Source organism: Mauremys mutica, chromosome 5 (genome assembly GCF_020497125.1).
Source record: "Mauremys mutica isolate MM-2020 ecotype Southern chromosome 5, ASM2049712v1, whole genome shotgun sequence".
Taxonomy (NCBI): Eukaryota; Metazoa; Chordata; order Testudines; family Geoemydidae; genus Mauremys; species Mauremys mutica.
In genome coordinates this window covers 120,359,327-120,383,109 of record NC_059076.1, presented here as the reverse complement: position 1 = coordinate 120,383,109, position 23,783 = coordinate 120,359,327, and the positions used below count along the sequence as shown (strand labels likewise).

The 23,783-nt window shown below is 39.9% G+C and overlaps 1 protein-coding gene across 9 annotated transcripts in view; it reads right to left on the bottom strand.

Moving 5' to 3' along the window:
• Positions 1-23,783, bottom strand: part of SORCS2 (sortilin related VPS10 domain containing receptor 2) — a 489,498-nt gene that overhangs the window by 111,061 nt on the left and 354,654 nt on the right. For all 9 annotated transcript variants that reach the window (XM_045018304.1, XM_045018301.1, XM_045018303.1 and 6 more), the window contains 4 exons: positions 22,971-23,135; positions 17,803-17,876; positions 8,610-8,674; positions 5,556-5,674 (listed from right to left, as the gene is read on the bottom strand). In XM_045018304.1, the coding sequence (XP_044874239.1) occupies positions 5,556-5,674; positions 8,610-8,674; positions 17,803-17,876; positions 22,971-23,135 (423 nt within the window). The remainder of the gene's footprint in view (positions 1-5,555; positions 5,675-8,609; positions 8,675-17,802; positions 17,877-22,970; positions 23,136-23,783) is intronic.

The window sequence follows — 23,783 nt, the reverse complement described above, 5'->3', positions numbered from 1 at the left end:
TCCCCACACCACAGAAGGGATGTGGACAAATTGGAGAGAGTCCAGCGGAGAGCAATGAAAATGATTACGGGGCTGGGGCACATGACTTATGAGGAGAGCTGAGGGAACTGGGCTTATTTAGTCTGCAGAAGAGAAGAGTGAGGGGGGATTTGATAGCAGCCTTAAATTACATGAAGGGGGGTTCCAAAGAGGATGGAGCTAGGCTGTTCTCAGTGGTGGCAGATGACAGAACAGGGAGCAATGGTCTCAAGTTGCAGTCGGGGGGGAGGACTAGGTTGGATATTAGGAAACACTATTTCACTAGGAGGGTGGTGAAGCACTGGAATGGGTTACCTAGGGAGGGGGTGGAATCTCCATCCTTAGAGGTTTTTAAGGTCAGGCTTGACAAAGCCCTGGCTGGGATGATTTAGTAGGTGTTGGTCCTGCTTTGAGCAAGGGGTTGGACTAGATGACCTCCTGAGGTCTCTTCAAACCCTGATATTATATGATTCTATGAAAGTACAAGCTCTGAAGCTTCACAGTGCTCTTCTTTAGGTCTGGGGAAGGTAACCAGAGTGTCTGAGCTAAATACTAGATGGAAGCATTAGGGGTCCACACAATTCTCCTGTAGGAGACCACTTAAAATGAAGTAGGCAATTAAGGGTTAGCAGTGAGGTAACATGCCAAAAATCCAGTGTCTGTGTTGAGTTCATGATTTTTGGTGTCTAGCAGAGTTATGAATTTAAGTTTCCAGGCTCACCTTTTGAAATTCTTGTGCACATTTCCTTTGAGGATGAGGACTGAGAGGTCACAAGCGGAGTGATCACTTTGTTAAAAAAAAAAAAAAAAGGGGTTCACCACAGGTGATAGAGTGCTTTTGTCTTTTATCGTTTTTCTGTGGGAGTTCATTTGAGAGCACAATTATTGACTGGTTTCACCCACACAGCTGTTGTTGGGGCATCCGATGCACTGGGTGAAGCATACCACATGTTGTGATAGGTATGTGTAGGATCCAAGAATCTTGAAAGGTGTGTTGTGGGAGATATTGATCATCATAGCAGGGGAGATATGTCTGCAGGTTTTACATCTGTTGTTCTGGAAGGCTCTGGTGCCACTTTGAGTTGGTGTTTCCTGGTCTGCAGGGAACTTGCTTTCAACAATGAGCTTAGCAAGTTGTTTGAAGGTCAGAAGAATGGGTTCAGGAAAGATTTTTTTCAGGATGTTGTTCCCGTCCAATATGTGTTGTAATTGTTGGATCATATTGTATGGGTTCCACTGTGACCCCTACAAAATCATGGACTCAGAGACAATGGTTTTATGGCTCACTACAAGCATTTGTAGCACATCGCACTGCCTGCTAATCCCTAATTGCCTACTTTATTTTAAGTGGTTTCCTAAGCACGTGTGAACCCCTTATGCTTAATTATCTGTTCCAACTTGTATTTAGCTCAGACACTCAGGTTACGTTCCCCAGACTAGAAAAGGAGCTCTGTGAAGCCTGAAAGCTTGTATCTTCCACCAACGGAAGCTGGTCCAATAAAAGATACTACCTCACCTACCTTGTCTCTCTTTTAAAACTGCTATTACAGCACTATTCAAACAGAACACAAGAGGCTGAATAAATCATAATGTAAGAGGTTTATATAAAGCATTCTGAATCCCTATATTGGACAAGCATTTTCTAGCTATAATCAATCATCTTCTGGAACAAGTCTCCCAGAAGTGCAATGGTGGGTAACAGTGCAACATTTAACCCCTTGGTTCAGTGGTGATTTTGAAAATAGATTAACTGTATCCTATAGGCCCAATTCTAGCTTCATCTACATGATGACACTCCTTTTGGTTTGAATATAGACCTTTCACCTGTGTAACGGAGGGCATAATTAGGCCCCATATAAACAATCCAGAAGCCCTGCAAAGATTTCCAGCCAGTAGAAAACAAAGCACAAGCAGCTAGTGAATGGAAAATTAGCATGGAGATGTTCTCCATTACCACCTTTCTCCCCGATGTCATAGCAGACATATTGGTATTTGCAAGTCTTGCCTTTCCTTGCAGTTATTATAATAACAACAGAAGTGTCTTTTTCAAAGTAGCAACATATTTGTATTAAATACTGATGGATTAAAACAACAGGACAGGGTGTTCCCTATTGTACCTCTCAGTCATGGATTTAGGGCCAGTTCTTTCACTGCGGCAAATTGGCTCATTTCCATTGAAGTCAATGGTGCTCCATCAAATTATGCTAGCAGATAATTTGGCCCTTAATAAATAATATTTCACATTTTCCAAAACACTTCTCTGCACCACTGGCTTCTCCCCCTAGGTAACGGCAATTCAGCCACTGACTCTAGATTTATCAAAAGCTATTGTTTTGTAAATTAACAGCAACAGACTGATTTTAAAAAGGGTAAAATTAAAATATACAATTTTTTTCTCTGGTTTATTACCGTGCAAATAAAAGCCATTTTGTAGGTCAGCAGCACTAACAGCCTAAACTTTGTGCCTTTAGTTAGAAGATATACTTACCATCACCATCCCTGTCATTGCTACTTTTCTATTGCATTGAGACAAGTGGGATCATGCATCTAGAGGAGGCTGGGATCCCTTATTAAGTCCAACCCCATGAACTGAACAATTATTCAGGTCCTTCATCCCTCCTTTTCAAGCTTTAATCCCCTCCTTTTGTAGAGGGGGGGATACCCTGAATCAAAATAATAAAATTACCCATCTGACAAAGCCACCTCCATTATGGCAGGGAAAAGGTTTTTAAGGCAGCTTTTCTATTTCTCAGAAAATATGTGGCAATTTCTACTCCGAGCTCTCAAACGAAGCTTGATTAATACAGAAGAAAATCTTTGTTGCCATAGTAGAAGCTGGCTTAAAAGGCGAATGTGCAGTGAACCTTTCTGGCCTCAGTCTTCTCTACCTCAGCTGTCTCAGAAAAGGCATCCCCCAGAGCATAGGGAGGGTGATGGATAAAATCATCACAATGTGGTGGCTAAATGGAAGGCAGCTACTAAGGCAATGTAATTCCTGAAGGAACGCCTTCATCCCATTCATGGAAGATCCACAGAAAAACTAAGTTTTAATCTATTGTTCAAAATAAACTTTTAGGACTAAATGCTGGGGATTTTACTCAGACAAAACACCTATTTAAATCAGCTGGAGTTTGCCATAGTTAATTGAGAACCCTGGGATTCGGCCCTAGAGCATCACATACTTAATTACGTATTTAAAAAAAGAAATTGGTTCGAAAAACAAACTATGCTGAAACATGCAAATTTGACCTTTGCCTGGTAAAAATAGAACTGATGCATGACTGTAGATCTAGTTTCCTGAATAGTTTAAATGTAACAACGAACAGAACAGTGGCCATTTTTACACTTCTTTCCTGTCCATCTCCTTTTTTGTAGCATAACAAATGTGATGCCTTTCAGAATGTGAGTTGTTAACTTAACCAAACCCCTTCCATTTTTATTTATTTTTGTTAAATACCAGTCTTATTCATCATATTAAACAGTAAATACAGATATCCTGGTCTTTCAAGTGAAATCAGGTCCTTGTGGCAGGTGTGGAATTACTGCAGGGAAACAAAGCTGGAGGTACATCTGATACTGCCTAGGCCAAGTAATTAGAGTGGAATGGCAGCTTTTCCTCATTACACAAAAGCTGCTTCTTCAATGGTGCCAGGATGACAACAGCTTTATGTTCTGTGCTTTACAACTGCAACCTTATCAGGTTACTTGGTGCTCTGGGAGACATCCATTTGGTTTCCAGTCCCTAACTCCATGGAAGCTGGAAGTGTAAGAAGGAATGGTTCCCATCCTGAAGAACTAACACTCTAGGGCCATATCTACACTAGGGGTGTTTTACAGTGATCCAGTGAATGAAAGACACTATATCAATGAGTTTTACTGCAAATACTATGAAAGGAAACACTGAAAGGATGTCTTCCTCCCATGGAATAAGTGCACTTCACTTCCATACCATCAATAAGGGCCAATTCACCGGGAGATGAGAATACACTATGTATTGTATAACTCTCCTGGTAGTGGTTTTCTGTTATCTTTCAGTTGCTATGGGTGGGTTTCCAGTTCATTCCTCTGGGCTGTGCCTGCCAATGTCTGGCATTAGATCAGAACAATACTGCCTACAAATATGTACTGTCCTAAAATAACACAGATGCTTGAAGAGAAAACTACCTGTGTCTTGCAGAACACAGCAGTCTGGAAGTGCACATGGAGAGAAACACTTCTCACCATCTACTAACTGTGAAATGAATTTTAAAATGTGCCTGGTGGGAGCTACCTTTGAGCAAAATGGCTGCCACCAATGCATGGCTTGGCCTGGGAAATGCCAATTCTAATTCAAAATTTCATTTCCAATTGAATTTTTCATAGTTGGTTTGCGGTGATAGGTATTTCCTGTCATGTGCACCTGCAGATTGTTGTACTCAGCAACATGGATAACAGCTTATTTGTCTCTGTAGCAGTGTAGACAATTCCTCCACAAGGGAAGAAAGCTGTGGAAAAGCCAATCTAATGTACCCCAAGGCTGTGGAGCAGAGAGAGCTCCTCTAATATCACCTAGAAAAACCAATATTGCTTTCCTGTAGGAGACAAGGCTTGCAGCAAGCAGACTACATCAAACAGGCTAAATTGTGGTGTTTTACCATAGGACTGAGTAGAGAGCAATGCATAGAAACACTACTCTATGGGGAACTCGGGGATGGCTTGGGAGAAATCCTTCTCCAAATAGCCTGCAGTAAGACTGCAAAGGCTGCTCCATCCTTTGGGATAATGTTGGCTGATCCCTCTAGGATTGCTGGCCTGCAACTGGGCCAGATTTGGGTTATCTTCTGCTGCACCAAACTCACAGATGGGTCAGCTGGTAGGGGGCAGATTACCTGCTGCCATATTGCTGCTTCCCAGGCCCTGTGGCTGCTGGCTGGATGAAAGGGCCACAATGTAACTTGGACCAATCTAAAGTCTGGTTTAAATTGCACCACTGGAGTGGTTCTAAAGAGACACAAGGGTCACTCCATCAGCTGAGGACTGGCCACAGTGGTATTTGCTCCAGGGCCATTCCCAGTATGCTCGCTACATAAGCAGTTGGGGAACAAAAAAAATGGCTACACTGGCTTTACAGCATCTAAGGATTCCCTTGGCTACCACGCAGGCAGCTTTTTGCCTGCTCTCTGCTGTCAAAGCAGTGAAAAGAAACCAGAACAGAGCCTGAGGATTTGACCCTAAATGCTAAATACTGCCTAATTTACAGTAGCATTAACAGGAATTTGGCCCATATAGTCCAACCTAAATCTTGGCAAATCTAGTTGCATCTAAATAAAATGATAAATCAAAATCTAAAGAGGTATAAGCAGCTGGTTTGCTCTGGGCCAAAAATGTGTCATCTTTCATAAGACTGCTATGGAACATCTTGTTGTATGTGAAGATTCTTAATCCATCTCTATACAGCAATAGGTTTCTTTGTTTTCTTATGCTACTGTTTTGCTGTATGGCTTGTATTTCTCAATTTTAGTTTAACATTGGCTTGTGTATGCAGTAAGTGACATTACCTGGAGGAATATGTAGTCATCCTGCACAGTCAAGGAATCCCGGTCGATGCTGCCAGCAAACTGGACTGTTGGTGTTTTATCAGAGCAATTCTGAATCTGACAGGTGATGTAGCGATAACCTGAGGGCAGGGGGAGAAATGTGTTACAGGGTTTTCAAAGACAGAGAAGCAAATATCTTGACATTCTGTTTGTGTGGGGGAAGCATCACATTAATCAGTATAGTAAAGTATACAATAATTACACCTAACCCTCACACAGAAACCTTTTAATCTCCAAAGTGCTAGATGCACATTAACCATTAACTACTGAATCCTCACTTCACTCCTCAGAGGTAAGAAGGTATTAGCCTCATTTCATGGTCAGAAAAACTGAGGCCCAGAAAGATTAAGGAATAGATGATGAGTGGCCCTTGTGGAGGTGTTCAAGAGTGGGGGCTTGCCTGACCTGCACAAGGGCCCCTCGCATGGGCAGATCACTCATTTACAGCAGTGGAGATCTGGTGTCCTGTAGTTGAAATCCAGGAGTTCCCCTCATGTGAAACTGGGTGAGAAGAGAATCAAGCCCATAGAATTTAAGAGAGAATACACAGATCCCTGTTATGGAATTTTAAAGGTTGGTTTCAAAGTTCTGCAGACATGTTATAATTCTCTATTAAATGCTTTAGGATTTTCCTCGCATGTTAAAATGTCTATGTGAAGGGTAAATGGCCTGCATAAAAAGCTTAGTTGAGGCTCTGGCCTACAATATTTGTGCTGTCACGAGCACTGTTCCACTCCTCCTGCTCCACTGAGTGAGCCATCCAAGATGGGGTGCAGAGCAGGACTGGTGCATCAGGGAAGCAATCTGCTCCCAGCTAATGGATGGAGCAAAGTGCTCCCACCTACTTTGTACACCAAGCTGTTATGGAACAGAACTTCTCGTACGTTGGAGCCTTGCACGCTCCTGTCCCACTACAGACGTCTGTGTATACAGCACACAGTCAGTCCAGCCCTAAGTAACTTGCGCAAGCCCACGAAGGAAATTCCTGTCTCCCAAACCTGAGATAAGAACACTACACATCACCTCGCTTCTGTCTCAGTCTGAATGAGCAAAGCTTTAGCACTCATGTGTTTCATTATTCCTGCAAGAAACTTATCTCCCATGACCCCATCTGGGACAGTTTTAAAATCTGGATGTGGATCTGAAGCAGCTTGGGTCCATACTCTACTGCTTATTGCCAAACCATTTTGGGACAAACACAGCAAAGTGTCTTCAAATTCCTTTAATTAGTCATAATTCACATGGACAAGCATGAAACCAGTAAAGTCTCTTATCTAATAAAGGTACAAAGAGCTTGATCCTGCTTCAATTGAAATCAATGGCAAAACTTCTTTTGACCTCAGCAGGGCCAGATAAAGCACTAAAGGACTCAGCCAGGAAATAAATGTATTAAAAATCATGTAAGAAAACAGTGTTCCGTTCTCAGATTCTTCTTTAGAAAATAAACACAACATAATTATTACTTGTGATAGTTCATTTGAGGGAATCAGATTAAATGCACATGGTTCAAGCTTGTCATTGAACTTAACCAAAAAAAAAAAAGGTGGTGACATATTCCATGGATACTGTTAATCAACACTCTATTCTGAAGTTGCAGAATGAGTTATAAAATATAGAAATGGGCAAAAATCAAACATGCTGGATCCAACCCTTGCCCCCCTTGCATTTTGAGGACATTCAAATTCCAAACCCATCTGTGGACATGAATTTTGCAAATAGCCACTATTATTATGGCCTTGGTGGCACATGAAATATGGAGCCAAAATGTATAGCTGAGTTCACATCCAAAAAAAATAAAATAAAATAAAAATACCAAGGGACAAATCCCTAACCCTTTTCCTCTAACTGTGGAGAGGCCCAGGTGTAATAGAAATGATTTCATCAGGCAAGTTGAGGTAAGAAAGAATTTGCAAGGGGGGAAAAATGTGCCAGCTCTTCACAGACCCACTCTGAATCATTTTAAGAATCTCTTAATCTAAGAAATTGAATTATTCACCACACAGCAGTTTGAGGGCAGGGTGGGATGGAGGAGGAACCAGGTCATGACAATGGAACTTCTGCCACATGTGACCTTGACTGGCCACTGTCCTCTGAAGAACAGGGTTGCAGGAGCAGTAAAGACTAATGTAGCATCAGGGCAGTGCCACTGTCTCATGGTAATCCTATCACTATTCTGCTGAATGAATGGGAAATTTTCTTCCGTCCAATTCCTATGGAATCTCACTAGACCCAACCAACTACTCAGGAACTCATTGGGACCTGCAACTGTTCTGAGCTTCTGTGAAATCTGACCACTTGGATTTAGGAGCTGAACTTTAGGTACCTGATTTTTAAGGGTCGGCCTTAATTTTTCACCATGGTCAGGACAGGGATGGGGGAAAAGAGCTATCATGTTCTGAAAGGTTAAGTTATACATCCTTTACAATTAATGTAATTAGTGTGTAGGAGCTAGGATGATTGTCCACAGAATTAAACCATCTTTCAAGGGTACAATTCCTAAGAAGACACATATATGTTGTAATTGTAGTGTCTACTTTGTACTGTATGCTATGTAACTTCTAGTATTTTTAAACAAAAACAAAACTATGTTGAATGTGTAACACAAGGATTTTCTGGGAAAAGACTGTTAATTCAGTGGAGCTGACATATGTGAGAATTCACTCTAGCAGACACTCACCCAGCACTACATTGCACTGCCAGCTGTATTTGCAAATCAGGAAAAAATGTTCAATGTTTAAGTGCCAGAACAAATTGCACTATTAATGGACTTTTTCACTGGAGCATAGCATCTTGACTTCAATTTATTTCAGAGTGGAAAACAAGTACATTTTAAATCATACTACATTTTTATATATCAGGACAGTTTTGCTGAATACATATAAACAGAGCAAGAATCTGACAAGCGGAAAATGTTTCTTCCCACTGTTTTATAAATGAATGCAAAAAGTATTCTTTAAAATCAAAAGAAACAGCCATACACCAGGATGTCAATTGCTAAAATTTTCATTAGCATACCTCCACTGGGGTCCTGGATCTCCATATGAACCAAATCAGGGTCTCTGTCAACTCCGGCAACGGCCCTGAGAACATAATATAATTAAGTTATCTTGAGCCTGCTAGAGAATAGTAATTACATGGATGGAAAAATAGAAAGATTTTGTACTAAACTGCTCCCACATCCTAGTTGGACAGTTAAAATAAACCCCATTTATAATTTTAGATTATACGGATGGAAATCATACATTTCCTGTTCTCGGCATTATGCTTTGCTTTTTCTGTTTTACTAGAATTTCCATTACTAGAATTCACAAACCGCCAGGATATATATTAAGTTCAACTGGAGAAAAGAATAGAAATAGGTGGGGAACAGTAAATAAAACTGGATCTTTCTGAGGCAATCCCAGTTTAATCCTTTCCTAATTTCACAAATATACAGTACTGAACGTTAGCACATTCTCTTTTACAACTAGCTCTGACATTAGTGACAACAGGGCAAATATATTGCTAAGAAATATTTGGGGTTCTTTTTGTATTAGAAATCTTCTAAACCTGACACACAGCCCCTATAACTAATCAAGTATTCTTTGTTAGGCACGTTCACTGGAGGTACCGATCCTATTTTGATAAAGCAATTTAAAAATGAAGAATAATATTCAGTAGGAAATCCTGAGAATGGAACTAAAGGTGCATTTTAACTTAATAAAAGAAATAACACGGATCCAGACTGATTCTCTCGGAACAGATAACTGTCAAATTTGCTCAGATAAAAGATTATTTTTAAACCTCAGAGCTCCTATCACAACCTAGGATTAGAAAATGAAGTGGTACTCTTTCTGCCTCCTACAACATGGTTCAAAAGGAAGATTCTGCAAGGAAAATTTAGGTGACAATTCTGCCGACAATACACCCAGCAAAACAGAATCCATCTCACACTCCCACAACTGCATTGGCTTTTCAGTGCCAACACTAGCAAAATATAAGAGCCTGTAAAGTAAGCAGATATGACATGAAGACACAGGGAGCAAATACATGGACTGAGAAAGTGCAATTTGGGTACTTTTTAAAAACCACTAAAATACTTAGAGCAAATGATTATCTTGATATGGTTATTAGCAATAAAGAGTATACTTTATGTTGAACCTACATCATTGTTTAATGACTGACTGATTAGTGGCACTGATGGAACTGACTTATGGGAAAGATTAAGGGCCAGACTCAGAGGCAGATTAAAGTTTCCTGGGGCCCGAGCAAGTGGGGGCCCCTTCCCCACTCCTTCTGCCTGCTGTCCAGCCCCCATTCTGCTCCTTCAGCCTGCAGCCCTGCCCAAGGCCCCACCCTTTTCTGCCCCTTCCCTGGGACCCATCCTGTTTCACCCAGGGTCCCCCCATTCCGTCCCCCCCACTGCACCCCTGTACAACCCGTTTGCTCCTTTCTGTCCCACTCCCCACTGTGGTCCCAAGACCAGAGAAGCTCTGTCCCCACACCATGGCCCCGGGTCTGCAGCAGGGAGTGAGAGCTCCTTCAGTTCTCCTGTCCTGCCCGCCCAGAGCTTCTGCCAGACAGCAGGGGCAGGGGCTTCCCCTGCCGCCCTGAGGCTACTGCCAGGGACAGGGTTGGTGGGTACTGGGGGCTTCCCCTACCATCCTGCAGCTTCTGCTGGGGACAGGGTTGGGCAGCGCTGGAGCTTCCCCCATCCCGCAGCTTCTGCCGGGGAGAGGGTCGGGGGCTGCTGGGGCTTCCCCCATCCCGCGGCTTATGTGTCTGAAAAGTGCTATTGTAAATGGATAGTATTCATCTGTGAGCAGAGGGCCAGCCTAAGATCTATGCCCCACTTTAATCCCATTTAAGCCCTCCAAGTAGGGTTGGTAGAAGTGCTCTGCAGGAGGACAAGGTTAGGATGCAATAAAATGGTGTGGAGGAGAAAATGTGATGAGAGAAGTGAGTGAATGGAGATACTACTGAGTTCTTCAAAGGTGCAGACGAGAAGTTTGACCTGATCATGGAAAAAGATGGGTAGTAGTGTGACATTCAGAACTAGACTATGACTTGGGACTGTGCATGTAGATGCTACCCAACCCCTAGAGGAGGTGTGTCAGGAATGGGTGGAGCCTTGACTCCACCGCACAATGTATTAGCTAGCACACATGATGCAACATGCTAGTGTGCCAGCAGCAAATTAGTACTCCCACCCATGGAGCATGGGAGAAGCAGTGAGGGAACTGTGCCTCTGAGGGGCACAAGACCTCCCTTGCATTGCTCCCAGGATGATCCAAGCTACATGCTGCCCCGTACACAGGGCTTATAGAAAAGCCATAAGCTAGCTCTTAACAATAAGGAAAATCATTATCAGACGAACTGGTAAGAAAGATATTTGCAGCAGTATTTTGGACAAAATTAATGGGGAGAGAAGTGAGATGTGAGAACAGGAGATAAGAGAAGGCAGGAAATTGCTAGATCACAAATGAGTAAAATCTTGTTTTTGTTGAGAAATCGGTCTGCAAAATGCAAAATCCATTGTGGTATTTTGTGGACAATATCCTAAACCAGAGAAGCTATTTAACCCACAGAAGGGCTTATGCTAAGGTGCATGTGAATGGCGGGAAGATCTTCAATCTTTTTCACAGTGTGGAACATCTCTATCTATCTAGATATTTGTAATATGTCAAATCAACCATGAGAGCTCAACAGTTGCTCTTCAGGGAAGAAGAATGCTGTTTGCTGAATATTTTACTTTTTGCACTTGACCCCATACAACCGAGCAACAAACCTGCAGAAACTTCAAGCTGAAATTTTCAAAAGCTGAGATGGCAATACCATTTGTCATCAATAATGCAAAGATTGCTTTTTGGGGTACGCTTTAAATAACCTCAGATCTATAATTTATCACTAGTGGTTTCATAACATAGATTGTGATATCTGTCAATAGCTTTGGGCTTTTCATACTTCTTTTAATATCCCAGAATTGACAATTGTCTCCTGACAGCTTCATTCCCCACAACGGTGGCACCTGGCAGTGTGGCAGTGGCAAGAGTGAGGTCTGCATCTGTGCAGTATATTTTCACTTCCACTGTAACACTCTAGAGTGAGAGGCTGCAACTGATCTTTTTTAATGTGGATTGGGCTGACATTTAAAGTACAATATCTCATCCCCAGATGCTCTCTTCCTCTTAAAAAATTATTTAAACAGATGTGGCTAAATGAAAGTGTTTTGGGTTTTTTTTGCTTGGTGGGGGAAAATAGCATGTTTGTTTGTTTCTGGTTCAGATGTTTTTCTTGTATTCTTCCAACATAACCACTTGCTGTAACTATACATAAGCCACTGAATGTGGACTTGATCCTATAGTCAAACAATAAAACAGGCAAGGTAGCTTAAAAAACCCATTAATGTACAGACAATACATGTTCTGTATATACAAACTGTGTTTCACATTATTACAATTCTGCAAGATACTTAAAGAACAACCACCAGCTGAGACAAGTTTAATTCAGCTTGCATAGGGGAGGCTCCTTTTGGGCTTATCTAGTAAAAGCGTAACCTTGAGATCATCAGAGTCTAGATTTGAGTCTCAGCTATGCTAATATACAGCAATGTCTCCCAAAGCGTGGGATGCAGCCCCTCAGGGCCACAAAGGGTAAGGCATGGATAGACCTCTTAATTGTTCTCCAGAGTCTCAAGCTTTCATTTTTTAAGAACTCAGTCTCTGGTTGTTATGGTAGCAAAGAAAATCTGCAAAACATGAAGTGTGTGTAACCAATGCACTGAGTTTGCAGACAGCCTGAAACAATAACTCTAAAGTGTGAACCGTTCCCTTCATTTAAATAAATCACATGCCAATGACGCTTTGTTAACTATTTTCACTGGTCCTCAAAGCGTGTAATAAAGGAGATACAGTATTAGACTGTGAAGATCCAGACAAGCATTTGGAAGTTCTATGTCCCGTGTTATATATAGGCTTGGAAAGATTAGATTTTTATCAGTAAACATTGACTTCACTGTACACACATAAACCAATGAAAGAATATTTCCATTGATAATAATCAAAATTTACACATAGGCAAAATAAGAAAAATGCTGCTTGAGAACTTATTCCAGTTTGCGTTAAGGATATTTACTTTGTATATTTCAACATGTGATGTTGACAATTTGTGTTTTAACAGTTATTAAGCTTTAGTTTTTTGAATCTCAACATCTACTGTCATTACATAAGTATTGTCTGACTGCCCCCCATCATACTTTCCCAAACTGTGAAAATTTAAATTGATACAAATTAAAACAGGCTCAAAAATAATCACATATTATCCACTGACATGATCAAATAAATCTGCCAAGCCTAGTTATACAGCTGGTCAAACTAGATGATTACAATGGTCCCTTCTGGCCTTGGAATCTAAGAATTACTAAAGTGTGGAGTTGCAGAAGCCATATAATTTTTTTAAAGTATGGGAAACACTAATTTACAGGACACGCACAATAAATGCAGCTAGTGGATGGGCAGCTCAGTTGCATGTTACCAATACTGCGGGACATATCCAGGCCCTCTTTACATTTGTCCTCAGATACAAGGTTACTATTGACACACAAGCATTATTATTCTAGCTGGCTCAGGAAAGCCCACACAGCCATTCACACAGTTACTAGTGCCAAGTGCATGACTGATTTCAGCAGTATGGGGTGCATGGTGGATCTGTGGGGTATACACTACAAGGTGTGGCCCACACTCCCTGACTCCTACCTTAGAATACCACTTCTGGAGCCCTGGAAAATCTATGGCGTGTGGATTCCACAATGCCTGATTTTCAACTGGCTTGTGCTTTGTGGAATATGGCTGTCTACAAATTTGCCATCAATTTGGGTTGTTTTCAAGAAACAAGTATTTTCTCAAGGTATCTGCTTTCCTTGAAAACTTTTGATTTTGTGTTTAAAAAAAAATGGGTGTTTAGATCAAACATTTTCAATTTTCATCAGTGTTCAGCTAAAAATTTCTCAATATGTGGCAGTTTTCAGCACAGCATTTTTTTGATATTTGATTGCCAGCAACTGATTTGGGGGGACGGGTTAGTTTGTTGACAAAAAAGTCAAAAATTTCCACTGAAACTTTTGACTATTTGTTTTAGGTGAAATTTTCCCTGTGGGGGTAGATGGAGGAGGACATTAAACATATCAGGGAGCTAAATACTAAGGAGGGATAAGAGTTATTTAAACTAAAGGACAATGTTGGTGGAAGAACAAATGGGCATAAACTGCCCAGGAGTAATTTCAGGCTGGAAATTGAAGAAGGTTTCTAACCAGAGGAGGTTCTGGAACAGCATGCCAATAGGAGTAGCAGGGGCAAGAAACTAACTGGCTTTAAGATGGAGCTTGGTAAGTATATGATTTTAGGATGGGGTCACCTGTGATAGCAGGGGGGCTGGACTTGATGAATTAGGAGATCCCTTCCGGTCCTGAATTCTCACGTTCTCATCTCCTGACCAGCTCTATTGCGGAGCTGTGTATACCTGTAGCAAAGGGAGTGTAAAACTAGCAGTCTGATCTGGTAGTGACTCATCCCAACTGTAGAAGAGTGTAAATGACTAAACAAGGCGCAAGTCAGTGCTATATCAGTATCCATGGGTTTGGGCCACCTTTGTTCCCACATACGCACCATGAGTGGCCTGAATTTGATCTTTTGGATGGATTTGATACAAATAGCTATTAATAGGTTCTCACTAAGGCCTCTTAATTATGCAGAGCTCCCTGCAGTTTTAGTGGGGGGAGGGGAGAGATTGAAGCACCTCTTCTGTTCCTCTCAGCTCCCATCTCACAGAGCCTAATTCTCAACTCAGTTAACTCAAGTTTTATACTGTGCAAAACATTGACTTTAAGGGAGTTACACCAGCATAAAAATGATATAATGGAGTAGAAAAACAAGCTCCTGTGTCTACACATAAATACACTCATGCATTGTGCACATTACATTTCTCAGTAAGAACACTAAGAATTTCTATATTCAGAATTCCTTTGCTCTGAGTTTGTCAAACCTTTAATATTGTTTTAACCAAGATTGTTATTTTATTGAATTATTTCTCATCCTTGTGAGCTGCTCATAACAGCTTTCACTTATTTCAATCACAAAAAATATCAGAAAAGTAGTAGTGCTCATTTATAATTTGACCTACAGTCACATAACATATGGGAGTCAAAAACCACAAATTGTTAACACACAGTACATCTTGAAATGTGAATCATGAACAATAACTCTTCACACACTATGAATATAAAGTCGATGCTTTTGGATATGATCTCCATATAGACAGTACTTCTGTATTTTAAATGCCCTGGGTTAATTTGTGGGAGGAGGCAGGGGATGGTTTCTTTTTTTTAATCTCATTTTATTCAAGAGAAGCAAGAACTAGGTACCTAATCAGGTGGAATCTGTCATGGATGTGTAGTTCATCTACACTAATGAGGTTCCTCAAGAAGAACACAAAAGGGGTTATTGTAAAATATTTGATGCAATTTACTGTGGTGCGTGCTGATGCAGAGAGATCCTCAAATAAGCTAGCTCTAAAAACAAGAAACAAAAAACCCTTCATTGCTGTTACCTGAGCCTCCTATCAAAGATCCATTAAAAACTAGCAGGTTTGCTCTGTCTGTTCTCCAGCACCACTTTAATATAATCCGTTAATAATAATATTATGCTTATCAGAACTTTAATAAGTTCAAGATTTGGAACTGAAACTGATTTTCAGTAATTCACATTGTCAGTTCAAGGGCAAAGCACTGCTTAGAAATCCAGTGAAAACAGCATTATTCATTGCTTACAATGGAAGGACCAGGTCAAAAACTGTTTTTACTACATACAAAGTACTGTGGGGATTTTTTTTTAAACACTGTTGCAAATGTCTACTCTGATTAGCTTTAAAGGATAACGGCTCCTGGGAATTTGAGTTACTTGGGGAAACAAAAAAACCCCAACAATTTGATTTACACAATATAATATAGTTGAGTTACAACTGCTTTATGTTTTGGGCGTGGCAAGGGGAATTCATTATATCATCTTTGAAAATCCTCCTGTCAACTGCTCATTCAGTGCCCTACCAGGCCAATGTCCCCTGCTCTGTGTCTGTCCTCCACCTCCCATGTTTAAATACTTTGTAATGAAAATATTCTCTCAGTCCATCTCATCTTAATAGCAGTACTGATCTCAACACAAAAATAAAAAATAAATATTACCTGAACTGATCAAGGATCATAATGGCCAAGGATTAAAAAACACAAGATGATAGAATTGCAAGCACATTCATGTTTTTCTCATATTAAAGACAGTGAGCCATACGCCATCCTGACTTATATACCCTGTGCAACCCCAGTGAAGAAAATGGGGAATAAACCAGAGCAGAATTTGGCCCAGAATGTTGCTTCTAAATTTAAAAGTACAGGACAAGGTAGCTAAGACAGACTCAAAAGAACCTTCATAATGATGGTTATGTAAGAAGAAGGATCTATCTTACCTTGGAAATTCCCGGCTCACGTGAGTTTTGAATGGAATTTGGCCATTTGTGGCACAAACATAATGCTGTGAGCCTCAATGATCAGCCCTACTGTGTGACAGGGGGTTGCAGGGAGAAAGGAGCTGATATTCTCTCTCTCATGCAGGTGGAAAAGAGGTCCACCAGAGCTGATATAGGGGTAAGTAATCTGTACCAACAAACAGAATATACTACTTCTCCTAGGACCAAGAAGGAAGCAGGAAGCACATCGTGACTCAGACTCACAGCTTGCTACCCATCCCGCTTCTGGGGCAGTGCCTCTACATGCTAACCTGTACTTGGGACCGATTGCCAGGTTCCAGTCTGACCATAATATTTCATATTTGTATGAATTATAATATCCTTACTTTACAATATCCATATTTTACAAAGAGTAACCTCCAAATAAGATGATCAGCAGAGCCCCTGCTGGGTTCGCCAGGGCGAGTCTCCCTAGTGTCTCACCTGTAGAGCACCAGGTTTCAGAGCCCAGGCTCCAGCCCGAGCCCGAACACCTACACTGCCATTTTTAGCCCTGAAGCACAAACTCCCCATGCCTGAGTTCGCTGTCTCGGGCTCTGAGACTTTTTGCTGCACAGACATACCCCAGTTGCCTAAAGAACTGGGGGAAGGGGAGCACAGCAAGCACAGGCACTAGTTGGGAAGGTAGTTGAAATTAGTTAAGTCCATTATAGTGTAGGCCACCAGCTGGCTAACTCCATAATCTTGAAAGCCAGAGAGGACTTTGCACAAGGATAAAGATACTCACACTGCAATGCAATTTACGCAGTTCAGAAATACCAAAGGAACTACGATGATAAGATCTTTTGAGGAGACACCATGTCTTCCTGTATGGATAGACAGTGTCTAGCACTTTGTGGGTATAATTGGAATACTAGATAATGCTAAAATTAGAATTGTATTAAACCCTCTGTATTTGTTATATTAAAGCCCACATGTGGAAGCTGATTTTTTTTTGTTTTTTTTTTTCATTTTTTTTTCCCCAATAGAATTCAGGCAATTGATTAAATATAAAATTTGATCACTTCCACAACTGACCACAATTTTTCTTCTCTTTTTTTGACAGAAGATGAAGGTTTATTTCCATTCTGGAACAAGTCACACATTTTCACAGATTGGCTTAGGGTCACTTTCATAGAACAGTGGCCATTTTTGTCCAACAAACAGTTTTTTTTTTCTCCCTGTGAAAACAACCCACCATATTTGTGGAAAGACAGCAAAAGTTTTGCGAATTGGACAAAAAAACATGATTTTTCACTTGCTTCCCAGACAATGAACATTTTTCTATACAGATGTAGTTAATATGCCAGATTCAGCCTTTAACTTTATAGATTTTCCCTCTAGATTGATACGTCTGGTTTCTAGAGATCACTTTTATCAGTAAAATGAAGTGCTGTTTGAGCGGACATTAAAATTTTCTCTAAACCAACATCACTATACCGCAGTGCTGAAAACTCTTACATTTGAGTCAATTGGGGCTCCTTGTCTGAGTAAGTATGAGTTTAAATTTGCAAGATTGGACTCAGGTGAACAGGAGACTAGAATTGCCCCAGCAAAAGATGTCAAATTTGTTTTATTATCCTTCCTCCTGCCTCAGGAAACACCTAGGAGGATTAGTACCAGATACTTTTTCCTTTCATTTGTTCATTGGAGACTAACAACAATGTATGCCTCTTACCAAAAAATATGGTCTTTTGACACTCGTTCCTGCAGAAGAGTCCATTTTTTCCCCAAGTCAACTGACACATAGAGCTTCAAAGAAAAAAGAAAAATATTAGCTGGTAGAGCACTGCTAACAGTTTAAATTTTAAAAGACAGTCGCTAACCAAGGGACTTTGAAATAAGCTATTAAAATGACAGATTTCACATGAATCCAAAGCATTAACATTTGAATCTTTTCGAACAAGTGAAACCAAGACAAACTTGCTTAAAAAATTATACATATAAGAGTAAAATGCTCTGTCAATGACACCTTGTTTTCCATGAAAACAATGCACAATTTCATTTTAGATCAGATTATTACTAACCTTGCTGTGATTGTGCAAGAGGAAGGGGTGGAAGGGAATTTTTCCTCCCTTGGTTCTTCTTACACAGGGGCCAGCCAAGTGCAAATGCTCAAGGCCCCAATTCTGCAAAGCTTAAATTTAAGGCTGTTGACTAATTGCAGGTAACTCCCGTGATTAACTCAAAAAAATTAATCATGATTAAAAAAATTAATGGTGATTAATCGCACTGTTAAACAATAGAATACCAATTGAAATGTATTAAATATTTTTGTATGTTTTTCTACATTTTCAAATATATCGATTTCAGATATAACACAGAATAATACAAAGTTTACTGTGCTCACTTTATATATTTTTTTCAAATATTTGCACTGTAAAATTGATGAACAAAAGAAATAGTATTTGTCAATTCACCTCATACGAGTACTGTAGTGCAATCTCTTAATCATGAAAGTGCAACTTACAAATGTAGGGGTTTTGTTACATAACTGTAATCACAAACAAAACAATGTAAAATATAAGAACCGCAAGTCTATTCAGTCCTACTTCTTGTTCAGCCAATTGCTAAGAGAAACAAGTTCGTTTACATTTACAGGAGATAATGCTGCCCACTTCTTAATTGCAATGTCACCTGAACATGAGAACAGGCATTTGCATGGCCCTGTTGTAGCCAGCGTCCCAAGGTATTTACATGCCAGATGCGCTAAAGATTCATATGTCCCTTGATGCTTCAACCAGTTTTACATTATTTTATTTTTGAATGCAGGGTTTTTTGGTATATAATTCTACATTTGTAAGTTCAACTTTCGTTTTAAGAGACTGCACTAAATACTTGTATTAGGTGAAGTGAAAAATACTATTTCTTTTGTTTTTTACAGTACAAATATTTGTAATAAAAAATAAATATAAAGTGAGCACTGTACACTTTGTATTCTGTGTTGTAACTGAAATCAATATATTTGAAAATGTAGAAAACATCCACAAATATTTAAATAAATGTTATTCTATTATCATTTAACAGTGCAATTAATCACAATTAATTTCTTTAATCACTTGACAGCCCTACTTAAAATGTTTAATGTTCAGCACAGGCTTAAGTCTCGTGAAAAGCCAATCAGATGCTTAAGAGCTTTGCTGAATATAGATGAACTTACGCACTTGCTTAATAGGGATCCTAATAAGCACAGAGACTGCTCCCTGATTGTACCCCAGGGAGCAACAGCCACCTCAAAAGAGGTAACGTAGAGATGGTAGGGGATGGGGCTGCAATGGTCACAGTTGGTAACACTGGGCTTGGTTTCTTTCCCACCACATTTAATTTCAGAAATTAATGTGCTAATAACAACAAGAACACTGAGACAAGGTATGTCAGCAGCACAGATATAATTCTCGTTTCATGACATGCACGATACAGAACACTATTCATTCAAAGACTACCTCATTGCCTTCTGGAGGTTCTGATTGAATTCTCCTCTGTAGCTATAAAGTAACCCCTAGCACAACTTTAAGAAGTCAGATATACACAGACATTGAAGTCCCTTGTATTTGTTATTTCATTCAATTTACACATGTTCCCTCCCCCTGCCATATTTCAGATGAAAATCATGGGGAAAACTTCTCCCTTTCAATGCAAGGCCTCATTTATCTGTTAAGGCACAGTCCGTGTGCAGTGCAAAGCCTCATAGGGAACACTCAGAAAGACACTTGTTTGTAAAAGGAGAGGCTCAAATGAAAGTGATGAGTCCGTTATGTATATATTGCACTTTTATTATGGATATTAGGTAGTGTGTTATTTACATATTTAAGAATGTAGGGTTACACACCTTTTCTCGACTAATTCTTGTAATTAGAAATAATATGAACGGCCAAAGAACAACACTATCCAGCTATCGTGCACTATAATGCATAGTAACAGGGCTTTGTTCCATGGAAATGTGAAGTAAAGTGACCAGAATAGGAGACAGTGTTCACTGCATTGTGGCTATTCACTGTACAGCCTGTTGTTGTTTAAGGTATAAGTTATAGGTGGTATTAGGCTGCATATATGACATAGGAAATGCATGTAATGAGAAAAGGGACATAACATTCTGTCTATGAATTTGGTGAAAGCGCCTCTGGAATACCACCCTTTATCAGTCAGAAAGACAACAACAAAGAGAGTTCAGGGGAGAACAACAGTTGGTAAGGAAGCAAATTGGAATGACTTGCTAAGGATTAGAAAAACGGAGAAGATATCTAGCGTGGCATAGATGTATCCTATACAAATATATAGACGTTGGCCAAAAAACAACTAAACACAAACTTGAAGAGTTTAAACCACCAAGAATGGAAGGAATAATTTATCATAATAAAAAGAGGTATATCTAAGAGTAATGAGCTAGACCTCATTTCAGCAAGGTATTTAAGAATGTGTTTAACTTAAATTCAATAAGACCTCTCCACATGCTTACATTTATGCATATGCTAAAATATCTCGCTGAATCAGGCCCTAAATGAGAGAAAACTCTGGCTCATCGTGTATTTTATTTTTGATTACCCATGACAAACATCAAATTTGAAATTACATTTTTGGTGTAAAAGTTGCATTAATGGAAAAGGCAAAACTTTCAGTTTCAGAAAACACTTCTGAATTAGTTTGTATTCTGTTAATTACCAGCCTTGCACTACATTAATGTAGTTACTTTTTATAAGGCCACAGAATACATGAGTTCAGGTTTTTTCCCCACCCTCACACAGTTTTCAAAGAAACAATTAAAATCTCCTGTGATCCCTGTCAAGTCTTAAAAATGAAATCAAGCATTTATATTGTCTCAGTGAACAACTGATTGATGTTCATTATTATTTTGGTAGCCAAAAAAAGAAAGTACAGACTTGAGCCAGTAAGTGGATTAACCCAACCGCACTGACTAGATTTGTATTCAGTTACAGAGTGTCATTTAGAGATTGGAGCTTTATTTAAATAAAATACAGGGTACTCAATAGAAGAACAATCCAGGTTTTGCTATATAAAGTAGGTACTAAATCAAGCCAGAAATCATGAGAACATTGATGCTCCAGGAGACAGAATCTTGCAGATTGCTATTTGTCAAAGAGTTCAATCCTGCATTCTTGTGCACTCAAAAATGCTACTGCAAGTAATGGGTTGAGAGCTTGTTCTCATGAGTTTTCTGATACATCTTTCTTTCACTTAGGGTGGAAATATAATTATACAACTCTAGGATCCAGACTATGAGCTCTCTTAAGGCATATGTTACCTCTGGGGCCATGGATTTCAACATACTGATTCTCTTTTTATGCCACTTCTGAACTTTGCCCTCCATCTCGTCCTTCTCTCTCCCTCGTCTCTAGCTCTGAATTTCTCTCCTCTACTCTCTTTGGGACAAATCCTGCAGTCCTTACTCAAGATTTACACAGGTAAATCTCCCCTTCCAGCCAATGATAGCTTTTCTTACATACATCTTGAGTAAAGACTGCACAATTTGGTCTTTTATGTCCCTATGATTCACTGCTTTAATTATAAGACTGATAGAAAGGAAAGATCTATTAGATCACCTAATCCTTCTCCTGGTCAATAGAGGATTGTTACTTACTGCACATTTCTAGTGTTCTGTCCAGTCTAATTTTAATGGGAGCTTCCACCACTTCCCTTAGTAGATTATTCCACCAGAAACAGAGGTTTCCAGAATGAAGGCTTTTGTGCTGTATTTTTCCCATGTAAATATTTTTGCTGCTGTCAAATTTTCAAAACATTTTTGTACGTTATTTAGGACCTAAAACTGACTTAACAAAACAAAGAAATCCACCATGACATTTGTAAGGCAGAAACAGTCAAAACTGACATGAGTTCTTTTAGATGTAGCCTTGTTTGTAAATAGTGAAACAGCATGAACCACTGGTGATCAGCTGAGCATAGCTTTAGATTCAGTTCCTGAAAGGTAGCTCAATGAAACTTCAGAAGACTGTCACAGTAATATCTGTGCAATACTTGACAACAAAATGAACAGCCCTCTACTCCCTTCATCACATAAGCAAGATAAACCCCCCATACACGGTGACAATGCTTAAAGGGCCTGATTCTGATCTCACTCAGTGTTGCACATATCAGGAGTAATAATAGAGTTATGTCAATATAAACCAGTGGTAAGTAAAATCAGAATCAGGACCACGATCTCTATGATTTTACAGCTTTAGCTCTGGTGCTATGAAAAAAGATTGCATATATACATTTTTATTGGATTATGAGTTCAACTGCAGGTGTTTACATTAACACATCCAGAAAAATGCCATAAATCTTTATACTCTAAGGAGCAATAATCCAGAACACTATTGAAAGTCTACAAATAATTTGATATGACTTCTAAAACTGTATGTGGTCTGAATACTTCAAAGAGAGTATTCTACTTTTCTACAGATCTACTGATTCAGTGGAATCTTATTCTGCTTTACACCTAAATAAAGGTTTATTTTATTTTATTTTACAAACCAAGAATGGTTTTGGAGCCAATATTTCAGCTCAGTCAACTTTCTGCCACACTGTACAATTGCTTACGGCTAATTTCTAGGGAAAAAAAGTTTCTAGGATTGTACTTAACTATAATTATATTACAGGATAGATTATATTGCCAATATCAATATCAACAAGAAATGACAGAGAATGAAAACACTCTAAAAGGACAATGGCATTTTGAGATTGATACAATTTACTGAAATAGAGAAAGGAGCATTTCAGGAACTGGGCATTGCTTCCCCTTAGGCAACTCATGTTGTATAAACCTAATCAGCAAATCATGACAATTTGATTAGAAACATCGTGTGATGGTCGAGAACACCCAAGCTTTACCTTGCCTTCCTTGGTGTAAGCAATCACCTTATCCTCATCTTTTGGGTGAAAAACCAGGGTTTCCACAAAGAAGGTAATGGGCTGCTTTTGAAAAGTGGCTCCTTCATCGATGCTCATGAAAAGGCTCTGGTCCCGGTCATTATGTGAAGAACTCACAAGAATGATCTAAAAACGAAAAAGGGTAATACATATAAAAACACTGTTTCTATATAGAGAATTTTTCATTGCCAATATTAGAAGCCAACGCAGCATTATTTCTGTAAATAAATGTAGAAGATGGTAGGAATTAGGCAACACACTTCACAAGAACTCGGTGGCTGAGATTTTCAAAGCCATCTAGGGGATTTGAACACCCAGTTTCCATTATTTCCTAAGCAGGTGCCAGGCTCCATAAACTCTCTTTCAAATGAGTCCAAGCTGATTGTACCAAGCACCTTATAGGTTTGTACCCAAAGTATCTACCTTATATCTAGGTTTGCTAACTTTCTAATCACACAAAACTGAACACCTTTGCCCCACCCTCTACCCTGCAGCCCCTGTCCTGCCCCTTCTCCGAGACCCTGCCCCCGCTCACTCCATCCCTCACTCTCCCCCACCATCACTCACTTTCACTGAGCTGGGGCAGGGGGTTAGGGTGTAGGAGGGGGTGAGGGCTCCGGCTGGAGGTGTGGATTCTGGATGAGGGGTCTGGGATGCATGAGGGGGCTCCGGGCTGGGGCAGGGAGTTGGGGTGCAGATTCCATCTTGGGGTGCAGGCTCTGGGGTGGGGCTGGGGATGAGGGGTTTGGGGGCGCAGCAGGGATTTCAGGGCTG